At 43.7% G+C, this 18828-nt stretch overlaps 1 protein-coding gene across 11 annotated transcripts in view; it reads right to left on the bottom strand.

Annotated features, from left to right (window-relative positions):
* Window positions 1–348: 348 nt before the first annotated feature.
* LOC109891203 (nck-associated protein 5-like) overlaps window positions 349–18828 on the bottom strand; it is a 102813-nt gene continuing 84333 nt past the window's right edge. For 10 of the 11 annotated variants that reach the window (XM_031825327.1, XM_031825330.1, XM_031825329.1 and 7 more), the window contains 7 exons: window positions 14891–15019; window positions 8497–11759; window positions 7143–7311; window positions 6953–7031; window positions 6569–6856; window positions 6191–6324; window positions 349–3494 (listed from right to left, as the gene is read on the bottom strand). In XM_031825327.1, coding sequence (XP_031681187.1) covers window positions 3249–3494; window positions 6191–6324; window positions 6569–6856; window positions 6953–7031; window positions 7143–7311; window positions 8497–11759; window positions 14891–15019 — 4308 coding nt within the window. In that variant the 3' untranslated portion in view covers window positions 349–3248. The remainder of the gene's footprint in view (window positions 3495–6190; window positions 6325–6568; window positions 6857–6952; window positions 7032–7142; window positions 7312–8496; window positions 11760–14890; window positions 15020–18828) is intronic. The other variant, XM_031825328.1, reaches the window with a different exon arrangement.

Here is an 18828-nt window from a genome sequence, read left to right as displayed (position 1 = left end):
TGTTTCAAAATCATAGCATGCTCTGATGTTTCATGGTTATTGCGAGCTTTTAGAAAGAGGTGTTCAATCAAGAGCCTTGAATGAATAAATTAAGAATGGCAAGCGAGCTCAGATTTGTATTGGTTGGGTTCTTGCATTTGTTTAGAGCCATAAATTAACAATCATAATTTTGTTTTTACAATCTTGATATAAAGCCATAAAGCCATAAACCGTAATCTATTTTAAGTTGAAGCTTTATTAAGCTTTATTTAAGTGGAAATGGTATATACACATCACTTGAAATACTATTTACCAAATCAGAGTAATAACATGAGAATACCCCAGAAAACAGAACATCAAACACAGACCTCTCATGGAAAAAAATTACTTTAATTAAATAAGACTATAGTACAAAAATAAATCGTTATCAGAATAAAAACGTCTATAACAACAATGTCAACGACATCAACAATAACAAAAAGTTCATCGATTATGATTTGCTCTCAAAAATAAATAAATAAATACAACAAATAGATAGAGCTGCAACAACCTCTTTGAATGAAGTGAGATAATATGTTTGCTTTATGGACTCAATTTAAGTAAAGATTTCACCTCTATGCAACTCCATCCTGGTCAGCATTGCCATAGTTAAGGTGTATGGTGTTGCTAAGACCCATGTTTGAATGACAGAGAGGGGGTCCATAAAGTCTTCCCTGCAGATAGATGACGTGTGTTACCATGGTGTTAACATGTAGCTACCTATGGATCTCCCAGTTACTTCCAATGGAATCTGGTGGAATGAAAAATGCTACCATATGAAGTACTGTAGTTGGTTAGTTATTATTTAGTTGTATATGGTTTGGTCGCAACATAGAACACAGTGATCCAAGACAAAATGATTGTGTTAAATATGTCCCATGGAAACATTTGCATTATGAGATGATTGTAAAAGAGAATGGGCTTCATGTCACACACTTGTTTTCCTTTAGCCATGATTCAGATGGGGTTGAAAGGGTGGACCGGCAGCACATATCCTGGAAGACAACCTCAACTCAAATCTATCTGTTCTCACAGAGAAGTGTATATACAGTAACAGTCAGATCTCCATTTCCATGGTATAACACAGTAGTTATGTTAACTCCAAGGGGGGGGCTGAAGGACAAGCAATGTTCAAAGTGGGATTATGAAAAAATGTGAACTCGAGAAAAGTCAAATCCATGTCAGTTTGGAAAGATCACATGCTTCTGAAAGCAGAGTTTGGAAGCACAAGGATGTCTTATCCCTGAAGAAGTTTATGGGGAGTTATGAAGCGGATGGAACTACTTATGAGGACATAATCAAGTACATGGGCTGGGAGGGAGGGAGGAGTCCATGTCCTTCTTAGTGTCTCTTGGTGCTGTTCTGAAGTGGCTGTTTAAACAAGGGGTGCATTCCAAATGGAACCACATTTCCTATATAGCGCTCTACTTTTAACCAGAGTAGTGCACTTTAGGAAATACATTTAAATACAGCACTTCTCCATTAGGATAACCTCTGATTCTTACGAATGCTAAATGTGTTTAGAAACCATACTCTTCCTCCTGCAACATATCTGTAAGCCTGCCAAAACACTTGTGTGTACATCATGGTGTAGCATCTGCAGTACAGCAATGGTGATCGTACAATGATCCATGTCTAACATTCCTATAGCACAGACATTTTGTCTTTCTTAATTGTACAACAGTAAATGGATTGAATGCGTATCTGTCTGTGCCTGTTAAAGCCAAACATTGGCCCATATTGCAGAAGTAAGCAACTACTCTGTTCATTGGGGCTGGATCGTTACTTCTTCACAAGGAAGGCCTACATCCATCTTTTTGCTTTAGTGGAGCATTTTAGACAAAGTAGAGTTATCGGTTCAATCGTTTCTGGCAGGATAAATATGGAACCTGTGCCAAACGCGATTTTTGGCAGGGTGCGTTATAGAGCAGTGGACTAAAAAGCCGATTGGAAACACTGTGCATGTCAGGTTAAGCACAAATTACCGTTAAAAAGTCTGTTAAAGTACGCTGTTTTTTAACTCGTCTTAAATTGAATCCTGGCTCATGTATGCCAACTCAGTTTATAGTATATAAAAGGTGGATGGATCGTGTTACTTATTTACTCTTTTAGCTTGTCAAACTATTTTGAGTATTAAATAGCAGCTCAGTTTAGAACTTCATTGTTAATGGCGCATTCACAGGCTGCCTATATAATGCTGTTATAATGGCATTATTCCTGACAAATGTTTCACTACGTAAAACAGTCTGACAATGGATCAAACACATGTAAAACATTTGACTCTTGGTTGAGATCCTTCGCATTTCATTGTCCATAACACATACACTACTAGGTAATGTCTGGTCATAAGTGTAATATAATGGCTGTTGTCATGATCTGCCACTATGTGTTACAGTAGGTTGTGAAACAGTACACTATATGGCAGCTTCAGAGAAAGTGTGAACTTCTTTCCCCCGGTCAGAAGCTCTAGCTTGACATAGTCATAGCTAGTGTGGAGACCCTGCATTAAGTCTCACTCACATACACATCCTTCCATTCATACCCACACTTTTTTATTTAACTTAAAATTACATGATACATAACATGTAACAAAAAAACAAAAAAAAACACAACTGAAAACAGGGAAGTTTATTGTAGTCGATCCCCACACTGCGACATATTTATTGGGCAGTAAAATGTGGTTGTTTTCTGGCATTAATGTCTGCCCAATTTTCCTAGACTGAAACATGTCCACATCCAGGACAGACTTGAAAAACCCCTGATACCAGCCACTTCTTGGGGCCGACCTCAGGAGCCTGGTTAAATTATTTAACAACAATTCTTCAGATTATCCAGACCATGGTGATCGTGTGGCTGTCTTGAACGTGTTATTTTCCCATGCATCTCGTCGGTGTGTGTACACATTTGAGTTGAGCTGGTCTGTCATCAGATGCTTGTTGCTTGGAGAACAATAGCGCCCAATTCTCAGTCTAGTTCCACAAATGATGTGTGTGTGAACATCAGTCAACCTGAGGGTGATTTTTCCATCAGTACTAACCAAATCTCAGCAAAGTAGACAGGGTCAGCAGAGAGAGCTGTGTGTGTGGAAGAGGGAAGGAGGTACTTCAACTTGGTCTGCCTTATGGGCTGGGCCACCATTACAAGGAGGGATGGATGTGCATCATTAGCCGTGGTTTAAAGGGTGTCGGTTGGTCCATCTCTCCCTCTGTTCCCCCATCTGTCCCTGGGTCCTAGCCCTGGCTGCCACAGGAGGACAGGCTGTCGTAGAGGGAGTCACTGAGGGATTCAGGCGTCTCTCTCAGGGACAGGAGGTCCTCTGGTCTCTCCTTCACCAGGTCCAGCCCTCCGTCCTTCCCCACCTCCGAGGCGCTGGGCGTCCGCCCCATACCCCGCTGGCTGAGCCCTGTCTGGAGTGGAAGGGGGAGGCTGCCTTGGTCAGTGGCCAGGGGGCGCTGGGGGGAACACTGTTTCAAACTCTTGGGGGAGAGGAAAGGTGGGCACATGAAGAAGGGGGAGGGTGGAGGGGAACAGGGGAGGATATGGATGGTAGGGAGGGACAGGGGGACAGAATGATGCTATAGTTAGTTATTTTAGGACAAGGTGAGATTTAACAGGTTCTAGGGCAACATGTGCACCGTTGCATTTGACTGGGTTCATGCAAGTGATTGATTGATCATGCCTGGGAGAAATCCTCACTACTAGTATAATGCAATTTGGCAGTATGCCCAGAACATTGTTTTGAGAACCAAAATGGGTGTCCCAGTTTCAAGGCCTCAGCTTGGAGAGAAGAAGCCTCGTATTGGGGCATTGGTTGGTCACATGCATGAACCAAATGTTAATGAATAATAAATTATGAATGATAAATAAGCTAAATCATGCAAATATAACTTGTCTGTGTAAGCAGTATAAGAGAACTAACGGGACTGCCCCAGGGGAGCATTTGACAGACAAGTACTACTTGGTGCATTAAGTTTGTTGGAACCTCTCCAGCTTTCTGATAATAAAGAATGATTCATTTAATATTGACTTCAGGTGTCCCTGGTGGTAATTTCAACGACAGTCAGTAACCATGCTTCCATTCAACTCACTACAACATGGAAAAGCATGCACAGTTTATTAGGCTACGGATTAAATGAGTTCTGATGAATTTCACAGGGTGGTGAATGTGCACGCGATAAGTTTGATTCTCCTTTCTAATAAATATTGAAGGTCTTTACCCTTTACACTCGTTAGAATTGGTCTATATGGATAGGGCTAAATTGAAATGTTTCTTATAGAAGAAATATGAAATGCATAACCATGTTAGCAATTGAAAGGGATAGTTTGGAGATAATGGGAAAATTATTAGATCAAAGGTAAGAATACAACAGTTCACTTGACAAGACTGAATCCAAACATTACATTATTGATTTTATATTACTTTGACATTTACTGTACTTTGCCACATTTGTTTATAAATACTCTGGACACTTTCAGTAGCATGATAAGACTATTCCTGGAAAATGTGGGTTAGGTCCAACATAAGACGACAAATGTCAAGGGTTTGAGTGAGAGGACTAACCTCTCCAAAGTGTGCAATTTCAATGCACTTTAATGACTCAAAGAAGTCTTCAACTATAAGGTATTTAAAAAAATAATTTAAACACTTTTTTTTTATAGCTCTCCTAGTTGTGCTGTTAAGGATCTAGAGCACACTTCATTTTGAAGACAACACTGCATCCCCGCCATCACACAATTACTGTTGTTGTTTATGCAATCCAGAAACAGCCCATTATAAATAGCAATCTGGGTCAGGTGAGAATGATTCGAAAGCTTGTTCTATTTCCAACATGACTAGCGAAGTTAGAAAACATGATCTTACAGTGTTCGGCTTCACAAGGCAGTTCAGAGAAACAGATGGTAATGTTGGTGGGTATAGAAAGGAGTCATGAGTGCATTCAGGTTCATGTGCTGCAGAAGATTCTCTTCAAGAATAAACAAACATTAGCTCATTCTGTTCAGAACAACCCAAGGTATGACGCCATGTCATCTTGTAACTGTACATCATACATAGTGATCATAAACATTTGACACTGTATATGTATAGGAGTTTTATGATTTGGAAATGTGCACTTTGGCTTGCTTGTATGCATCTTTCAAAATACATTGAGTCATCTTAATTAACATTTCCCGCACACAGACATGTTTTTTTGTTGTTGCAAAAGTTGCCCAATTCCCGGGAGGGATGGGGGCAACTTGTATGTCACGTGCGGTGCTCAAGTTCACAACGGCTGCCAGGAAAAACCCATACAGCGCTGTGAAGTGCAGAGCCAGAGTTCTGATGTCATGTATAGCATGTTACTGTACAGGCACTCCATTACAATTTAGGTGCCTATTAGTGCCCAAATATGCCACTGTAAAGGGTTAATTTGTATGCTGGTGACATGATGATGATCGGTGCTTAGCTGCTAATTGACAAATTAAAAGTGGGCACATTTGCTGTTTATTCATAATCTCATCATGTACCCTCTACACTGCATCAATGAGCTGTTTGCTAGAGTACCTGTGCCAAGTGGGCACATTTGACTTTTTATGCCAAATGGGATGGAAACATAACTTCTATATTTTTTTTATTCAGTGAATTAAAAGTTATTCGAGTTAAACTTATGTGCACTACGTCATTACGCACAGCTCTTCATTCGTAACAAGCCAGTTTGATGGAAACACTGCTGTTAAATTGCACTTTGCACTCATATTTCTTTGTGCACTCTTTCCCCTCAAACTTCTCAAAAAAGGGAAAACTTGGCATTAAAAGCTGTGGACTTTCTGTGCATTTCAGTTCCAGTCTGCCATTAAAGCAGCCCATTCAAAGGGAGAGAGTCAAAAACAAGTTAGTCAAAACCCCTTCACCCTCTCGTTTTCACAGCAACGCCCCCATACCCGAGAAAAGGCAGGATGAGCTCTCACTCACAATGCTAATGGGACTCTGGTGCTGACAAGGGATGACAACTGATAGGCGACAGTGTTCAAGGCCCCAGCTATCTTTCTATCAGCCTTATCTCTTAAAATATGAATAAAGAGCGGCGCTTTCATCATTTGAACGTAGATTAATAAGATGTAACATGTCAGCACAGAGTAAATGGATGTGGTCTTCTTCGAAATTTCTCATTAGAATGGAATGACTCTGACTCACCCTTCTGGATGGGGTCCCCAGGTCTCCCTGCACATCCAGGTAAACATCAGTGGCTCTCGCAGAGCCTTTCAGATTGGGAAAGGTCCAGTTCTTGGTGAGGGGATTTTGCATATGAGCTCCATAGGCATCTATATCTGCATAAGAGCAAATTAAATTCAAAATGGAAAAAAAAGAGTGTACCTCAGGTAAACTTGTGTGTATAGTTGGTTCAGTTTTAATGAGCCACAAAATATTTGTTTTGCAGGATTTATCATTATATTAACACAACTGATAAAATATGAACTTTTGACATTTTTTTTTTGTGTGTAAAATGTCAGCATTGAAATGGTCTACATGGGAACACAACAAGTCCTATGGTAATACAAAGTCTAAGCTTACCCTCGTGGATTGTACTGGACAGGTGCATGTTGGTACCTTTTCCCTCCAGCCCTGAGCCATACAGGACAAACGGGTTGACTTCATCCAGAGATGACAGCTCTCTCTCCAGTGTATGGGCCTTACGCGGAACCTTCATCATGGCCCCATGCATACCCTGGGAGCAAGAAAAACCTTGCTCTCCCTGTGGCTTCCCCTTAGGGATGCTCTTCCCTGCCATGCTACTGGCGTAGTCTGGCATGGGGAACGTGCCAATGCCACTGTCGAGGGTGCGCATGGAGGCCCCAGAACCTAAACAGTGAGGAAGGAACAATCAAGTAAGACTAGAGTCAGAGCTACTCAAGGAAAATAGACGACTGGCATTATTATGACTCAGCATCATGCTACCTGTAAAATGCTGAGAACTAATGGACTCTGCCAAGCTGTCTTCTGATGTGACCTCATCCTTGCCGATCATAACCGAACCCTGAAACAGCAAGGGTTAATGACAATCATATATATCACTGACACTACATGTGTAGTTTATTAATCTTTCTATAGTGTATCAGAGGAATACGACAGAGAGAAAATAGTTTACCTGGGCTATCTCGTCCCTGCTCTTGGTGTGGCTGATCCCGTTCCTCTGGTGACTGAAGTTGGGCCGCGACCTCTTAGAGTCAAAGGAGAGGCGTCTGTGTGTCATTCCAAAGGTGGTAGGTATAGCTCCCCTCTCGTCCACCCTGTTTCCAGAACAAGACGTCGAGGGACTTAAGGAGGAAGACGTTACAACAAACTCATAGGGGAACTATCTTTCGACTTAAACTCCATTTACAAATCCAATTTGATCAGATATAAATCATAAGAGAAAGAGTTTACCCTCTGGCCAAGTTTTATAATCATCTTATGATCACAAATGTAGTACACTGACAGCCCCAGTCCAATATATCCTAGACAGGGTTTGGATGTACAATGGGGCAAAAAAGTATTTAGTCAGCCACCAATTGTGCAAGTTCTTCCACTTTTCATTATAGGTACATTTCAACTATGACAGACAAAACGAGAATTTATTTTCTCCAGAAAATCACATTATAGGATTTTTCATGAATTTATTTGCAAATGATGGTGGAATATAAGTATTTGGTCAATAACAAAAGTTTCTCAATACTTTATAATATACCCTTTGTTGGCAATGACAGAAGTCAAACGTTTTCTGTAAGTCTTCACACACTGTTGCTGGTATTTTAGCCCATTCCTCCATGCAGATCTCCTCTAGAGCAGTGATGTTTTGGGGCTGTTGCTGGGCAACACGGACTTTCAACTCCCTCCAAAGATTTTCTATGGGGTTGAGATCTGGAGACTGGCTAGGCCACTCCAGGACCTTGAAATGCTTCTTACGAAGCCACTCCTTCATTTTCCGGGCGGTGTGTTTGGGATCATTGTCATGCTGAAAGACCCAGCCATGTTTCATCTTCAATGCCCTTGCTGATGGGAGGTTTTCACTCAAAATCTCACGATACATGGCCCCATTCATAGTAAAGTTTGGAGTGTGACTGTTTGAGGTTGTGGACAGGTGTCTTTTATACTGATAACAAGTTCAAACAGGTGCCATTAATTAATACAGGTAACGAGTGGAGGACAGAGGAGCCTCTTAAAGAAGAAGTTACAGGTCTGTGAGAGCCAGAAATCTTGCTTGTTTGTAGGTGACCAAATACTTATTTTCCACCATAATTTGCAAATAAATTCATTACAAATCCTACAATGTGATTTTCTGTATTTTTTTTCTAATTTTGTCTGTCATAGTTGAAGTGTACCTATGATGAAAATTACAGGCCTCATCTTTTTAAGTGGGAGAACTTGCACAATTGGTGGCTGACTAAATACTTTTTTGCCCTACTATGACATTCATTCTCAGGTAAATGATCAGGTTATTTAGGAATACATATCATTATTACCTGTTGAGGAGCTGCTGCATGAAGTTCTCTGCGGTCAATCCTCTGCACATGAGTGACAGTTGGCCTTGGGCCTGGTCCATCACCACCTCACATGAGTGGCCTCTGCCAGAGCGGTCCATCTCGACCCTGTTCACATATGCCCGCTCCTCTTCCAGCGCCTTCCGCAGGTCCTCTGCCTTCTCCATCAGCTTGGAGATGTTCAGGCTCTCCACCACCTTCTGGGGACCACCTGTCTTAGGGTCCTTAGCCCCTCCGCCAGAGGCAGACGATGACGAAAGAGATGAGGACATGTTGATCTTGAACTTGGACACTTCCGGTTTGCGGTTGAGGGCGGGGAGCTTGCTCTTCCTCAGGCCGAACCAGTTGGCGATGCCATTGGAGGCCTTCTGCTTTGGCTCGGACACCTGGCCCTGGTCCTGCTCCTGCAGCTTCAGCATGTTTTCCTCAATGCCACGCATTACCTTCTGCTCAATGGCAGACTGGAGCACGGGTGGGCCAGACGAGTACGGCTTTTTGTCCTCTTTTGCGATGGCTTCAGTAGACGGCCGTGGTGGCAGAGGGGGAGGCGGGAAGCTCTCTGCATGGCCAAAGGTCTTCTTCTTGCCGGCCGGGAGCTTGGTTTTGTCCTCTGGCCGAAGTGGGTTTCTCTGAGCCAGGGCACGGTCCTCAGGAATGGGTTTGACCCCTCTGGGATAAGAGGAAGCTTGACCTACCTTTGAAGGGGACTTTGACGGGACTTTAGTGGGGCTGTTTTGTGGGCTGGGGGCAGTTTTACTGTGGTGGCTCTGGGTGATGGGGCATTTCCCATAGCTCCGCACCACTGGAGGATTCTCTGCGTTGGAGGATGATGTGCCCATCTTGATCTTTGGACCCTCTGCTTTTGCTACATATATCCTGGGAGAAAACGGTGTCTCTTGCTCTCCCTTGGGTATCATTGATGGGGTGGCTGAGGATTTGGTGCCCGATTCATGTATTGGACCTATCCCCCTAGTGTGACTGCCGAGGCTGGTTTTGGGGTAGGGCTTCCCATCCAGGGAATCAGTGGAATTCTGATTTCTGTGCTGCTCTGCTCCAGTTCGCTCACCTTGCCTTTCAGCGGTCTTGCTTTTCTCAACATTGGTGGGGGGTTTGCCTAGGTTACTTTGTACATCCTTCTGGTCCACAGACTGTGCACCTACTGGCAGATCTTCTGTGCTCTTCAGTTTCCCCAAAGCAGCCAGGCGCTCTTTGAAGGGGTAGTGACTGGACTCACTCTGGGAAGTCTTGCCCTGCACCAGTCTCTTGGGGTCACCTCGCCTGGCTGAAGACTGAGTTGGCTGGGCAGGTTCACAGTTCTGTTGGCTGGGCTCTGGAGCTGCACGGTGCTCCTGGTGCCTGTCCCTCATGCTGGAGTACCTGGGGTGACTACTTTGTGCTTTACTGGCGGCGGAGGAGGACGAGGAGGGGAGGCTGAAGTGTTGATTTGGCTTGTGCCAGATGGGGCTTTCTGAGTCAGTGTCCTGGTCAGAGAAGTCCTGGTCAGCCGTCCCTGGGGACGAGTCAGGGTGCTGTGAAGACGGGGGGCTGAGGAGGCTCTCATCTTGCTGACAATGCTTCTCTACAGGACCCTCGTGTTGGGGGTACTGGGACTTCTTAAGACCCTCCAGGAACTGAGGCGTCCCATCTGAGGGGCAGACATTCTCATATTGGGGTACCTTCTGAGAGCCCCTTTGTGCATGAGAGGAGGGGGGTGCCTTTGTGCTGTCGCTGGGTTTGGGCGCAAAGTGGCTGCTGAAAACAATCTCCTTGGCCATGGGAGGGGTGTCCACAATGTCCTCTGATTTGGGTGGGGAGGTGGGGGCGGAATGTGTGGCAGGGTAGGAGTCTGTTTTGGAGGAGGATGAGGATGGCTGCTTCTCCCTCTCTGTGGTGGTGGCTTTGCGGGTCAGGACGGGAGAGTGGTACACCTCATAGTTGTTGTTGTTCCTGCAGGGGATCTTGGAGCTGCGGGTGAGCTGGGGACTTAAACGGAGGGGGTTGCCTGGTTGTGCCTGGTTGATCCCCGGAGGGATCTTCAGGAACTTGAGCAGCCGGGACGGGGAGGAGATAGGGGAGGGCTTGACTTCACTCAGACCTGAAGAGGGAGAGGTGGAGCTGAGTGCAAGCTTGCTCTTCCCAGAGGGATTCAGGACCTGAGCTGAGCTGTTCCTGTCAGGCACTGGGGCTGGAGAGTAAGATTCCACCGCCACCTTCTTGGAGACAGACGTTTCATTGGAGAAGTAGAGCCCGTTGCAGATCTGATCACTCACTTCCTGCTCCTTGGGATATCCTGGTTCCGTCTCAACATGGTCTGTGTGTGAGGTAGAAGAGTGCAGGCGGTTGTTCACATTGTGTGCCGCTGCCTCTACTTCCAGGTAGCAGCACTTTTCCAGACTGTCCTCGTTCTGGCTCTGCGACGTTGCCATGACAGCCTTTATGTGCTTTATATCCTCACCGTGAGAGGGCTGTACCTCTGCCTGAGGCGGCGGTTTGCCGGATGGATGCTTGTCTGTGTGTTTTTGTAACTTCCTGGGCTCCTGCCCTAGCATCCCGTTGAAGTTGGCTTGGATTAGCAAGGAGAGGAAAGGATCAGAAGTACCCAGACCTTCTGGAGTGCGCTCTAGAAAGTCCAAAGCTGTTTTGCGCATGTAGCACTGGTTTGTGCTGTCAGCAGAGAGGAGATGGGAAAAAGCCGCTGCTTGGGGAGGGGTTGTGCTCTGTGCCGATGCCCCCTGGTCCTCTGCACTGGCCTGCCTGTTAAGGATCTCCACTCTGGCCTGGTGTGAGGCACCGTGGCCCTGGGCACACTTCAGCAGGCTGTCCAGGCTGCTCTTCTGGGAGAGTATGTGGCAGGACTGACATCTCCCGTGTTGTTGTTGCTGAAGCTGGGCATGGTCCTTCTGGAGAGCCCCTTCTCCATTGGCATAATCTTGAATGTCCGAGTCAGAGCTGGAGTGGTGGCAGCGTGACGATGGTTGTGCCACCGGGCGCTGTGGGGCAGGTAATGCCTCAGAGGACATCAGGGATATCTGGTCTCTCTCCATGGAGACCGGCGCCTGGCCTAGGTCATGGTGGGGGGACAGGCAGGAGGAGGGGTGGAACTTGAGTGGGTCTGACTCCTCCAGCTTCCGCAGGACCTCTAGGATGTGTGCTTTCTTCTTGAAAAACGGAGACAGGGCCTCCATGGAGGTGGCAGGGGCCCGGGCCGATGCGGCTGACCCGTTCTGTGTGCGGTTCCCATTGCTCTGCATAAACAAGGACATCAGGATGGAACTTTGTTACATCTTCATCAAACAACAAACTAAGAACAACACTTCAAGTTAAGTACAGTACGACTGCTATCTGAAGATGTGCACAATGCCTCCAACATCTAACACATTGCATGCACGGTGCACCAGGAGTTATATGCATTGATTTCATGCAGACACTCGATTGTGGAGATTCCTTTTTACTCAGTTTTTTCTTGGATAAGTAATGACTTACAGAGGGCCTGCAACTCATGTTTCAAGTGAATGTACTTGTTTCAAGTTAACAGTCCAAGTCACCAATGACTATGTCACAGCAACAGAGGACATCCTGAGAATTCTGAGCACCCTAGTCCTGACAGGGGGAGGAATAAATTAATGACAGATTGGGAAGGAGAGAAGACTGGAGAGGCGACTGGAGAGGCGACTGAAGCTACTTTGTTTACACATGGCCTGCCAACCTTAGGAAGCTGTCTTTATCTTTAATTAAAGATGCAATTAATTCTGTAATCAGTGAGAAAATGTATTCTGCTCTCTTCCGCCCGCCTCATTACCTCTTCCTGAAAAGTGGCAATTAGAGGTCGACACAGGAGTGAATTATTTCCCCCGCCGTACTATCCTAATCCCGCAACAGTTCCCTAACCACAGAACTTTACAGTCCCGCCTGATAAAAATTGCTCCCATCCTGTGCAGAAATCAGAAATAAATTCTTCCATTAACTGCTTGGCTGTCTCCACTCTGAGTGCGAGTAGCCACCCAGCTAGCACATAACATTCAGAGAACCATTTGTTTCTTAGAGCTTGGTGAAAGTGTGGTTGTCATATGGTTACTCTATATACAACCTTCGCACAACTTTCTGGGAATGGTGCAAGATTGTTCCAAAGCCACTTTCTCAGCACATTTAATGAACTTGACCATAAAACAATAAAAACGTTTTTCTTGTTATTTCATTACTTTAACAGAACAAGTCCTAAAAACATGGTTACATTTCATTCACATTTTGGCAATGCTCTATGAACATTCTCTAACTGGTTTGGCATTGGGAATGTTATCAAATTGTTCCAAGAATGTTAACACAAACAAAGTTTTTCTGTGGGAATTTCAGTACTTCGATAAAGTTAAGAAAATGTTCCATAAAAACCACAAGAAAAACTTTAACGTTCAGAGAATGTTCTAAGAATGTTATTTAAAAACATATACATTCTCAGCATCAACAAACCTCTCCATCCTCTCTTGTTAAGTGTGTTGGCTGTGCCCACTAATTGGCCACACCGGATCTTAATGAGTGCTTGTTTCCTTTGAAATGGTATTGGTAAAAAAAACATGGCGCAGATGACTAATTCCATGGATAGAGAACAGAAGATTACTTTATCACATTGGGTGTTGTATACTTTTTTCATTTATTTAATAAACAAATGTATCACATTTTTGTGTTATTTGATCACTCAGGTTCCCTTGATCTAATATTAGATTTTGGTTGAAGATCTGATAACATTCCGTGTCAAAAATATATATATGGAAAAAAGAAAATCAGAAAGGGGACAAACACTTTTTCAGGGCACTGTATATACAATCTGCATGGGAGCTGCACCTGGATCAGTGGAGCTAGGGGGAGTTGGGAGCAGTGCAGAGCTTAGCTGAGGATGTAACTGTATTCAGTCAGTCAATACATGTATCTACTCTAACCATGGTTCATTAAGACCTCCGAAACAAGGGGCTTCTGCATTACATTACCTGGTTATCCAAAGCTCTGGAGAGAAGATATAGCATTTGGATTGAGATAAAGCTAAATAACACCTTTTCAGCTCCCATTATCCCTGTGAGAGCCTTTATATTCTAAAGCAGCATTTCAACAGTGGACTTCACAGGTTTGTGTTAATGGGTTCACTAAAGGGATATTGCATTAAATATAAATTGACCCAAAATCTTCACCTCACTACATTATTGTGTAACACCCTAGGGATATATGAAGGGTATACAAAATGCAATCTGAAGACTCTGGGATGATGGCTAGGTTGCTTTGAGACTTGGGGCCAGAGAGAAACCAAGGATGTCTGATGAAAATAAAGGGAGAGAAAGAAAGGAGTGCATAGGTTGAGTGTTTGTTCAGAGGGAAACAAAAATATAAATTCAATTTGACACCTCTGTCCCTGCCTGACAATGAAAAACCAATCAGTTTCCCTCAGTGTTGAAATGACTGGTTCTCCCTCTTTCCTTTCCTCCACTTGTTTCTCAGTCATTTGTCAGCAGGAGTCTAGTGCTGCTCATCGGGCAGTGATTACAGCGGCCTATTTTGAGAACATTAGAGGGGCTTGGTGAGAGCCGTTGGGGGTACTTAGGTGAGTGTAGGGGAAAAACAGGTGGAACTTTCACAGCAGAAAATTGAATGGTGGCGCTAGAACATTGAGCAAGCCAAGCCCCTTTCAATTATATTGATTTGTGGTTCAATTGATACTGGGAATGGGAATTCCGGACTTGGGTGACCTCCTTGGAACATATGAGTATGAAAATCAACATTGTGATTACTAACAGCAGGGGTTCAAAGCTGGTGAAGCAGAGGTAAACCAAATATGACTTTGCTGAGCTGCATAAGGTGGCACAGAGGGGTGATTGACATTGTGACAGTATCCTATGCGATAGTGGAATGGGGTTTACGATTGGCTTTGAGATCTGGGTTAAGGGTCACAGTCAGAGATCCTATAAATATACAAATACACTGAGTATACAAAACATTAAAAACTGACCAGAACTGACCAGGTGAATCCAGGTGAAAGCCATGATCCCTTATTGATGTCACTTGTTAAATCCACTTCAAATCAGTGTAGAGGAAGGGGAGCAGACACGTTAAAGAAAGATTTTTAAGCCTTGAGACAATTGAGACATGGATTGTTTTCTGTGTGTATCAAGAATGGTCCACTACCCAAAGGACATCCAGCCAACTTGACCCAACTGTGGGAAGCATTGGAGCAAACATGGGCCAGCATCCCTCTGGGGGGTGCAACTCAATATTAGGAAAATGTTCTTGTTCCTAATGTTTGGTATACTCAGTGTATATATATCCATTTGTAATTCTATGGTCACAGTGAAGTTTTAGTTGGGGGTTAAGGTTTGTGTGTGGGCTAGCTGCTCACCTTGAGTTCCCCCTGGTTTTTGGACACCAGCAATTTGTCACTGTCCATGATCAGGGGCTCTGTGCTGGGCTCGGTGCTGGGCTTGGTGCTGGGCTCGGTGCTGGGCTCGGTGACAGACACCAACTGCAACTGGAACAGGAGAGAACAGAGAAAGAAGAATGTCAGTAACGGCACCATATCGACTATTGTCATTATTTGCAACCTCTCCTGATTTCCTTTAACCTGCCTCCTAATAGACAGAGAAAATGGCATTACTGGAGTGGGCCAGCCTCGTTTCATTCCTATCCTAGCGCTGAGTAATTAAATTGCTTCGGCATTGAGACGGCATCAGGTTTCCTTATAATATTCATCACAAAGAAAGGTGATGGCGGGGGAAGAGGCATTCACTCTGCATGTGAGGGGAAAAGGTTTCCCCTCACAGGTAAGAGAGGCAAAGAAAGCGACGGTAGAATACAGAAAAATGGAGGCATGGGGAAGAAGGGGGTTGGGGGAGTTGGGGACAGTTTCCATTTACAGTAATAGAATGTGCCACTTTGCCCTCCTGTGAATTACAAGGCAATTTATTTTAGATGAAATGCTGTATTGATATTTCTGCAGCAGATGGCTTCTCTCTCTCCTATCCCCTCTACTGTGGAGTGGGTGAAATACTAATAGAAGAGAGAGAGGGAGTTGGTGGAAACAAACAGAGGTGAAAAAAAGAGAGGAATGGAAAGGGATAGAGATGGAGAAGTGGTGCGGGAGAAAGAGGTGCCAAGTGTCATACACTTCAAAGAAGAAGAAAAATGATGACCAAGGTCACTGAACATCTTTATCAAAGACAAGATGATCTCTGCCTCTGTTCTTTTGAAGCCAAATTCATGGAAACTTCAGAGTTGTTGTATAATCATCTTTAAGCTCCAATGTGGCGCAGCGGTCTAAGGCACTGCATCTCAGTGCTAGAGGCGTCACTACAGACCCTGGTTCGATCCCTGGCTGTATAACAACCGCCTGTGATAGGGAGTCCCATAGGGCAGCGCACAATTGGCCCAGTGTGGTCTGGGTTAGGGGAGGGGTAGGCCATCATTGTAAAATAAGAATTTGTTAATTGACTTGCCTAGTTAAATAAAGGTTAAATAAAAGTCTCAGCAGGGGATTTGGTTTCTTTCAACAAGGCCAAAATGGACAGAGTAAGAGCTCCAAGGAGCTTTCAGGCTCCAGGCTATAGTCTATTTTACAATTGATATTAGATATCAGTTTAGGTTAATACAATGGGGCAAAAAAGTATTTAGTCAGCCATCAATTGTGCAAGGTCTCCCACTTAAAAAAGATGAGGCCTGTAATTTTCATTATAGGTACACTTCAACTATGACAGACAAAATGAGAAAAAAATTCCAGAAAATCACATTGTAGGATTTTTAATTTATTTATTTGCAAATTATGGTGGAAAATAAGTATTTGGTCAATAACAGAAGTTTCTCAATACTTTGTTATATACCCTTTGTTGGCAATGACAGAGGTCAAACGTTTTCTGTAAGTCTTCACAAGGTTTTCACACACTGTTGCTGGTATTTTGGCCCATTCCTCCATGCAGATCTCCTCTAGAGCAGTGATGTTTTGGGGCTGTTGCTGGGCAACACGGACTTTCAACTCCCTCCAAAGATTTTCTATGGGGTTGAGATCTGGAGACTGGCTAGGCCACTCCAGGACCTTGAAATGCTTCTTACGAAGCCACTCCTTCGCCACTCCTTGCTCCTTGCCCGGGCGGTGTGTTTGGGATCATTGTCATGCTGAAAGACCCAGCCACGTTTCATCGACAATGCCCTTGCTGATGGAAGGAGGTTTTCACTCAAAATCTCACTATACATGGCCCCATTCATTCTTTCCTTTACACGGATCAGTCTTCCTGGTCCCTGTGCAGAAAAACAGCCCCAAAGCATGACGTTTCCACCCCCATGCTTCACAGTAGGTATGGTGTTCTTTGGATGCAATTCAGAATTCTTTGTCCTCCAAACACGACGAGTTTTTACCAAAAAGTTATCTTTTGGTTTCACCTGACCATATGACATTCTCCCAATCTTCTTCTGGATCATCCAAATGCTCTCTAGCAAACTTCAGACGAGCCTAGACATGTACTGGCTTAAGCAGGGGGACACGTCTGGCACTGCAGGATTTGAGTCCCTGGCGGCGTAGTGTGTTACTGATGGTAGGCTTCGTTACTTTGGTCCCAGCTCTCTGCAGGTCATTCACTAGGTCCCCCCGTGTGGTTCTGGGATTTTAATTGCTCCCACAGTTGATTTCCTCAAACCAAGCTGCTTACCTATTGCAGATTCAGTCTTCCCAGCCTGGTGCAGGTCTACAATTTTGTTTCTGGTGTCCTTTGACAGCTCTTTGGTCTTGGCCATAGTAGAGTTTGGAGTGTGACTATTTGAGGTTGTGGACAGGTGTCTTTTATACTGATAACAAGTTCAAACAGGTGCCATTAATACAGGTAACGAGTGGAGGACAGAGGAGCCTCTTAAAGAAGAAGTTACAGGTCTGTGAGAGCCAGAAATCTTGCTTGTTTGTAGGTGACCAAATACTTATTTTCCACCATAATTTGCAAATAAATTCATAAAAAATTCCTACAATGTGATTTTCTGTATTTTTTTTCTAATTTTGTCTGTCATAGTTGAAGTGTACCTATGATGAAAATTACAGGCCTCTCATATTTTTAAGTGGGAGAACTTGCACAATTGGTGGCTGACTAAATACTTTTTTGCCCCACTGTAAATCCAAAGAGCAGCAAGGCATCATATTCCTTGTTGTAATATTTCAATCTAACATCTGACTATATCAACACAGAATAGACCACTACACACTATGGAGGATATGTGATATAACTCTAAAACTGGCCTTCATATAACAGTTCCACATTTCACCTTGACAACAATCACCTAAGCAACAACAATAATGAGATCAGCGTGACAGAGATGTGGGAGAACTTCTCATCTCCCTACCAAATGAAAGCAGATTACCTCAGAAACACAGTTCTTATTAAGTACTAAACAGAAACAGGATGACACATAGGACCATACTTTGATCGTGTTCTGAATATAATCATAATGAACAGGAGACAAGCAAGGCAGAAAAGAGGTTCTCCCTCTCCCCCAGTGGTTTAGATAAGCATATCACACACAGGCAAAAATGAGTCTCTCCAATTTGATGGGATAGGCGTTATTTTCTCTGTGGGTATTCCGATGTGAGGAATTATAGAAAAAAACATTCATATCCAAATTCTCATTAACAGCCCAAAATTTTCCGAGAGGCAACGGACAGACTTCAATCCATTCTTTGGTCACACTTTCAACAGTCTGTCAGTACTGATTTCTATATATTTTATTTTTATTTCACCTTTATTTAACCAGGTAGGCTAGTTGAGAACAAGTTCTCATTTAAAACTGCGACCTGGCCAAGATAAAGCAAAGCAGTGTGTCACAAACAACACAGAGTTACACATAGAATAAACATAGTCAATAGTACAATAGAAAAAGTCTATATACAGTTGAAGTCGGAAGTTTACATACACCTTAGACAAGTACATTTAAACTCAGTTTTTCACCATTCCTGACATTTAATCCTAGTAAAAATGCCCTGCCTTAGGTCAGTTAGGATCACCACTATTTGAAGAATGTGAAATGTCAGAATAATAGCAGAGAGAATTATTTCATCACATTCCCAGTGGGTCAGAAGTTTACATACACGCAATTAGAATTTGGTAGCATTGGCTAACTTGGGTCAAACGTTTCGGGTAAGCTTCCCACAATAAGTTGGGTGAATTTTGGCCCATTCCTTCCCGACAGAGCTGGTGTAACTGAGCCAGGTTTGTAGGCCTCCTTGCACGACCATGCTTTTTCAGTCCTGCCCACAAATTTTCTATAGGATTGAGGTCAATCAATCGTATTTAAAATGTCCTTCTTACA

This window comes from Oncorhynchus kisutch, linkage group LG5 (genome assembly GCF_002021735.2).
Source record: "Oncorhynchus kisutch isolate 150728-3 linkage group LG5, Okis_V2, whole genome shotgun sequence".
NCBI lineage: Eukaryota > Metazoa > Chordata > Actinopteri > Salmoniformes > Salmonidae > Oncorhynchus > Oncorhynchus kisutch.
Note: the sequence above shows the minus strand (reverse complement) of the source record. Positions and strands in the feature narration are given on the sequence as shown.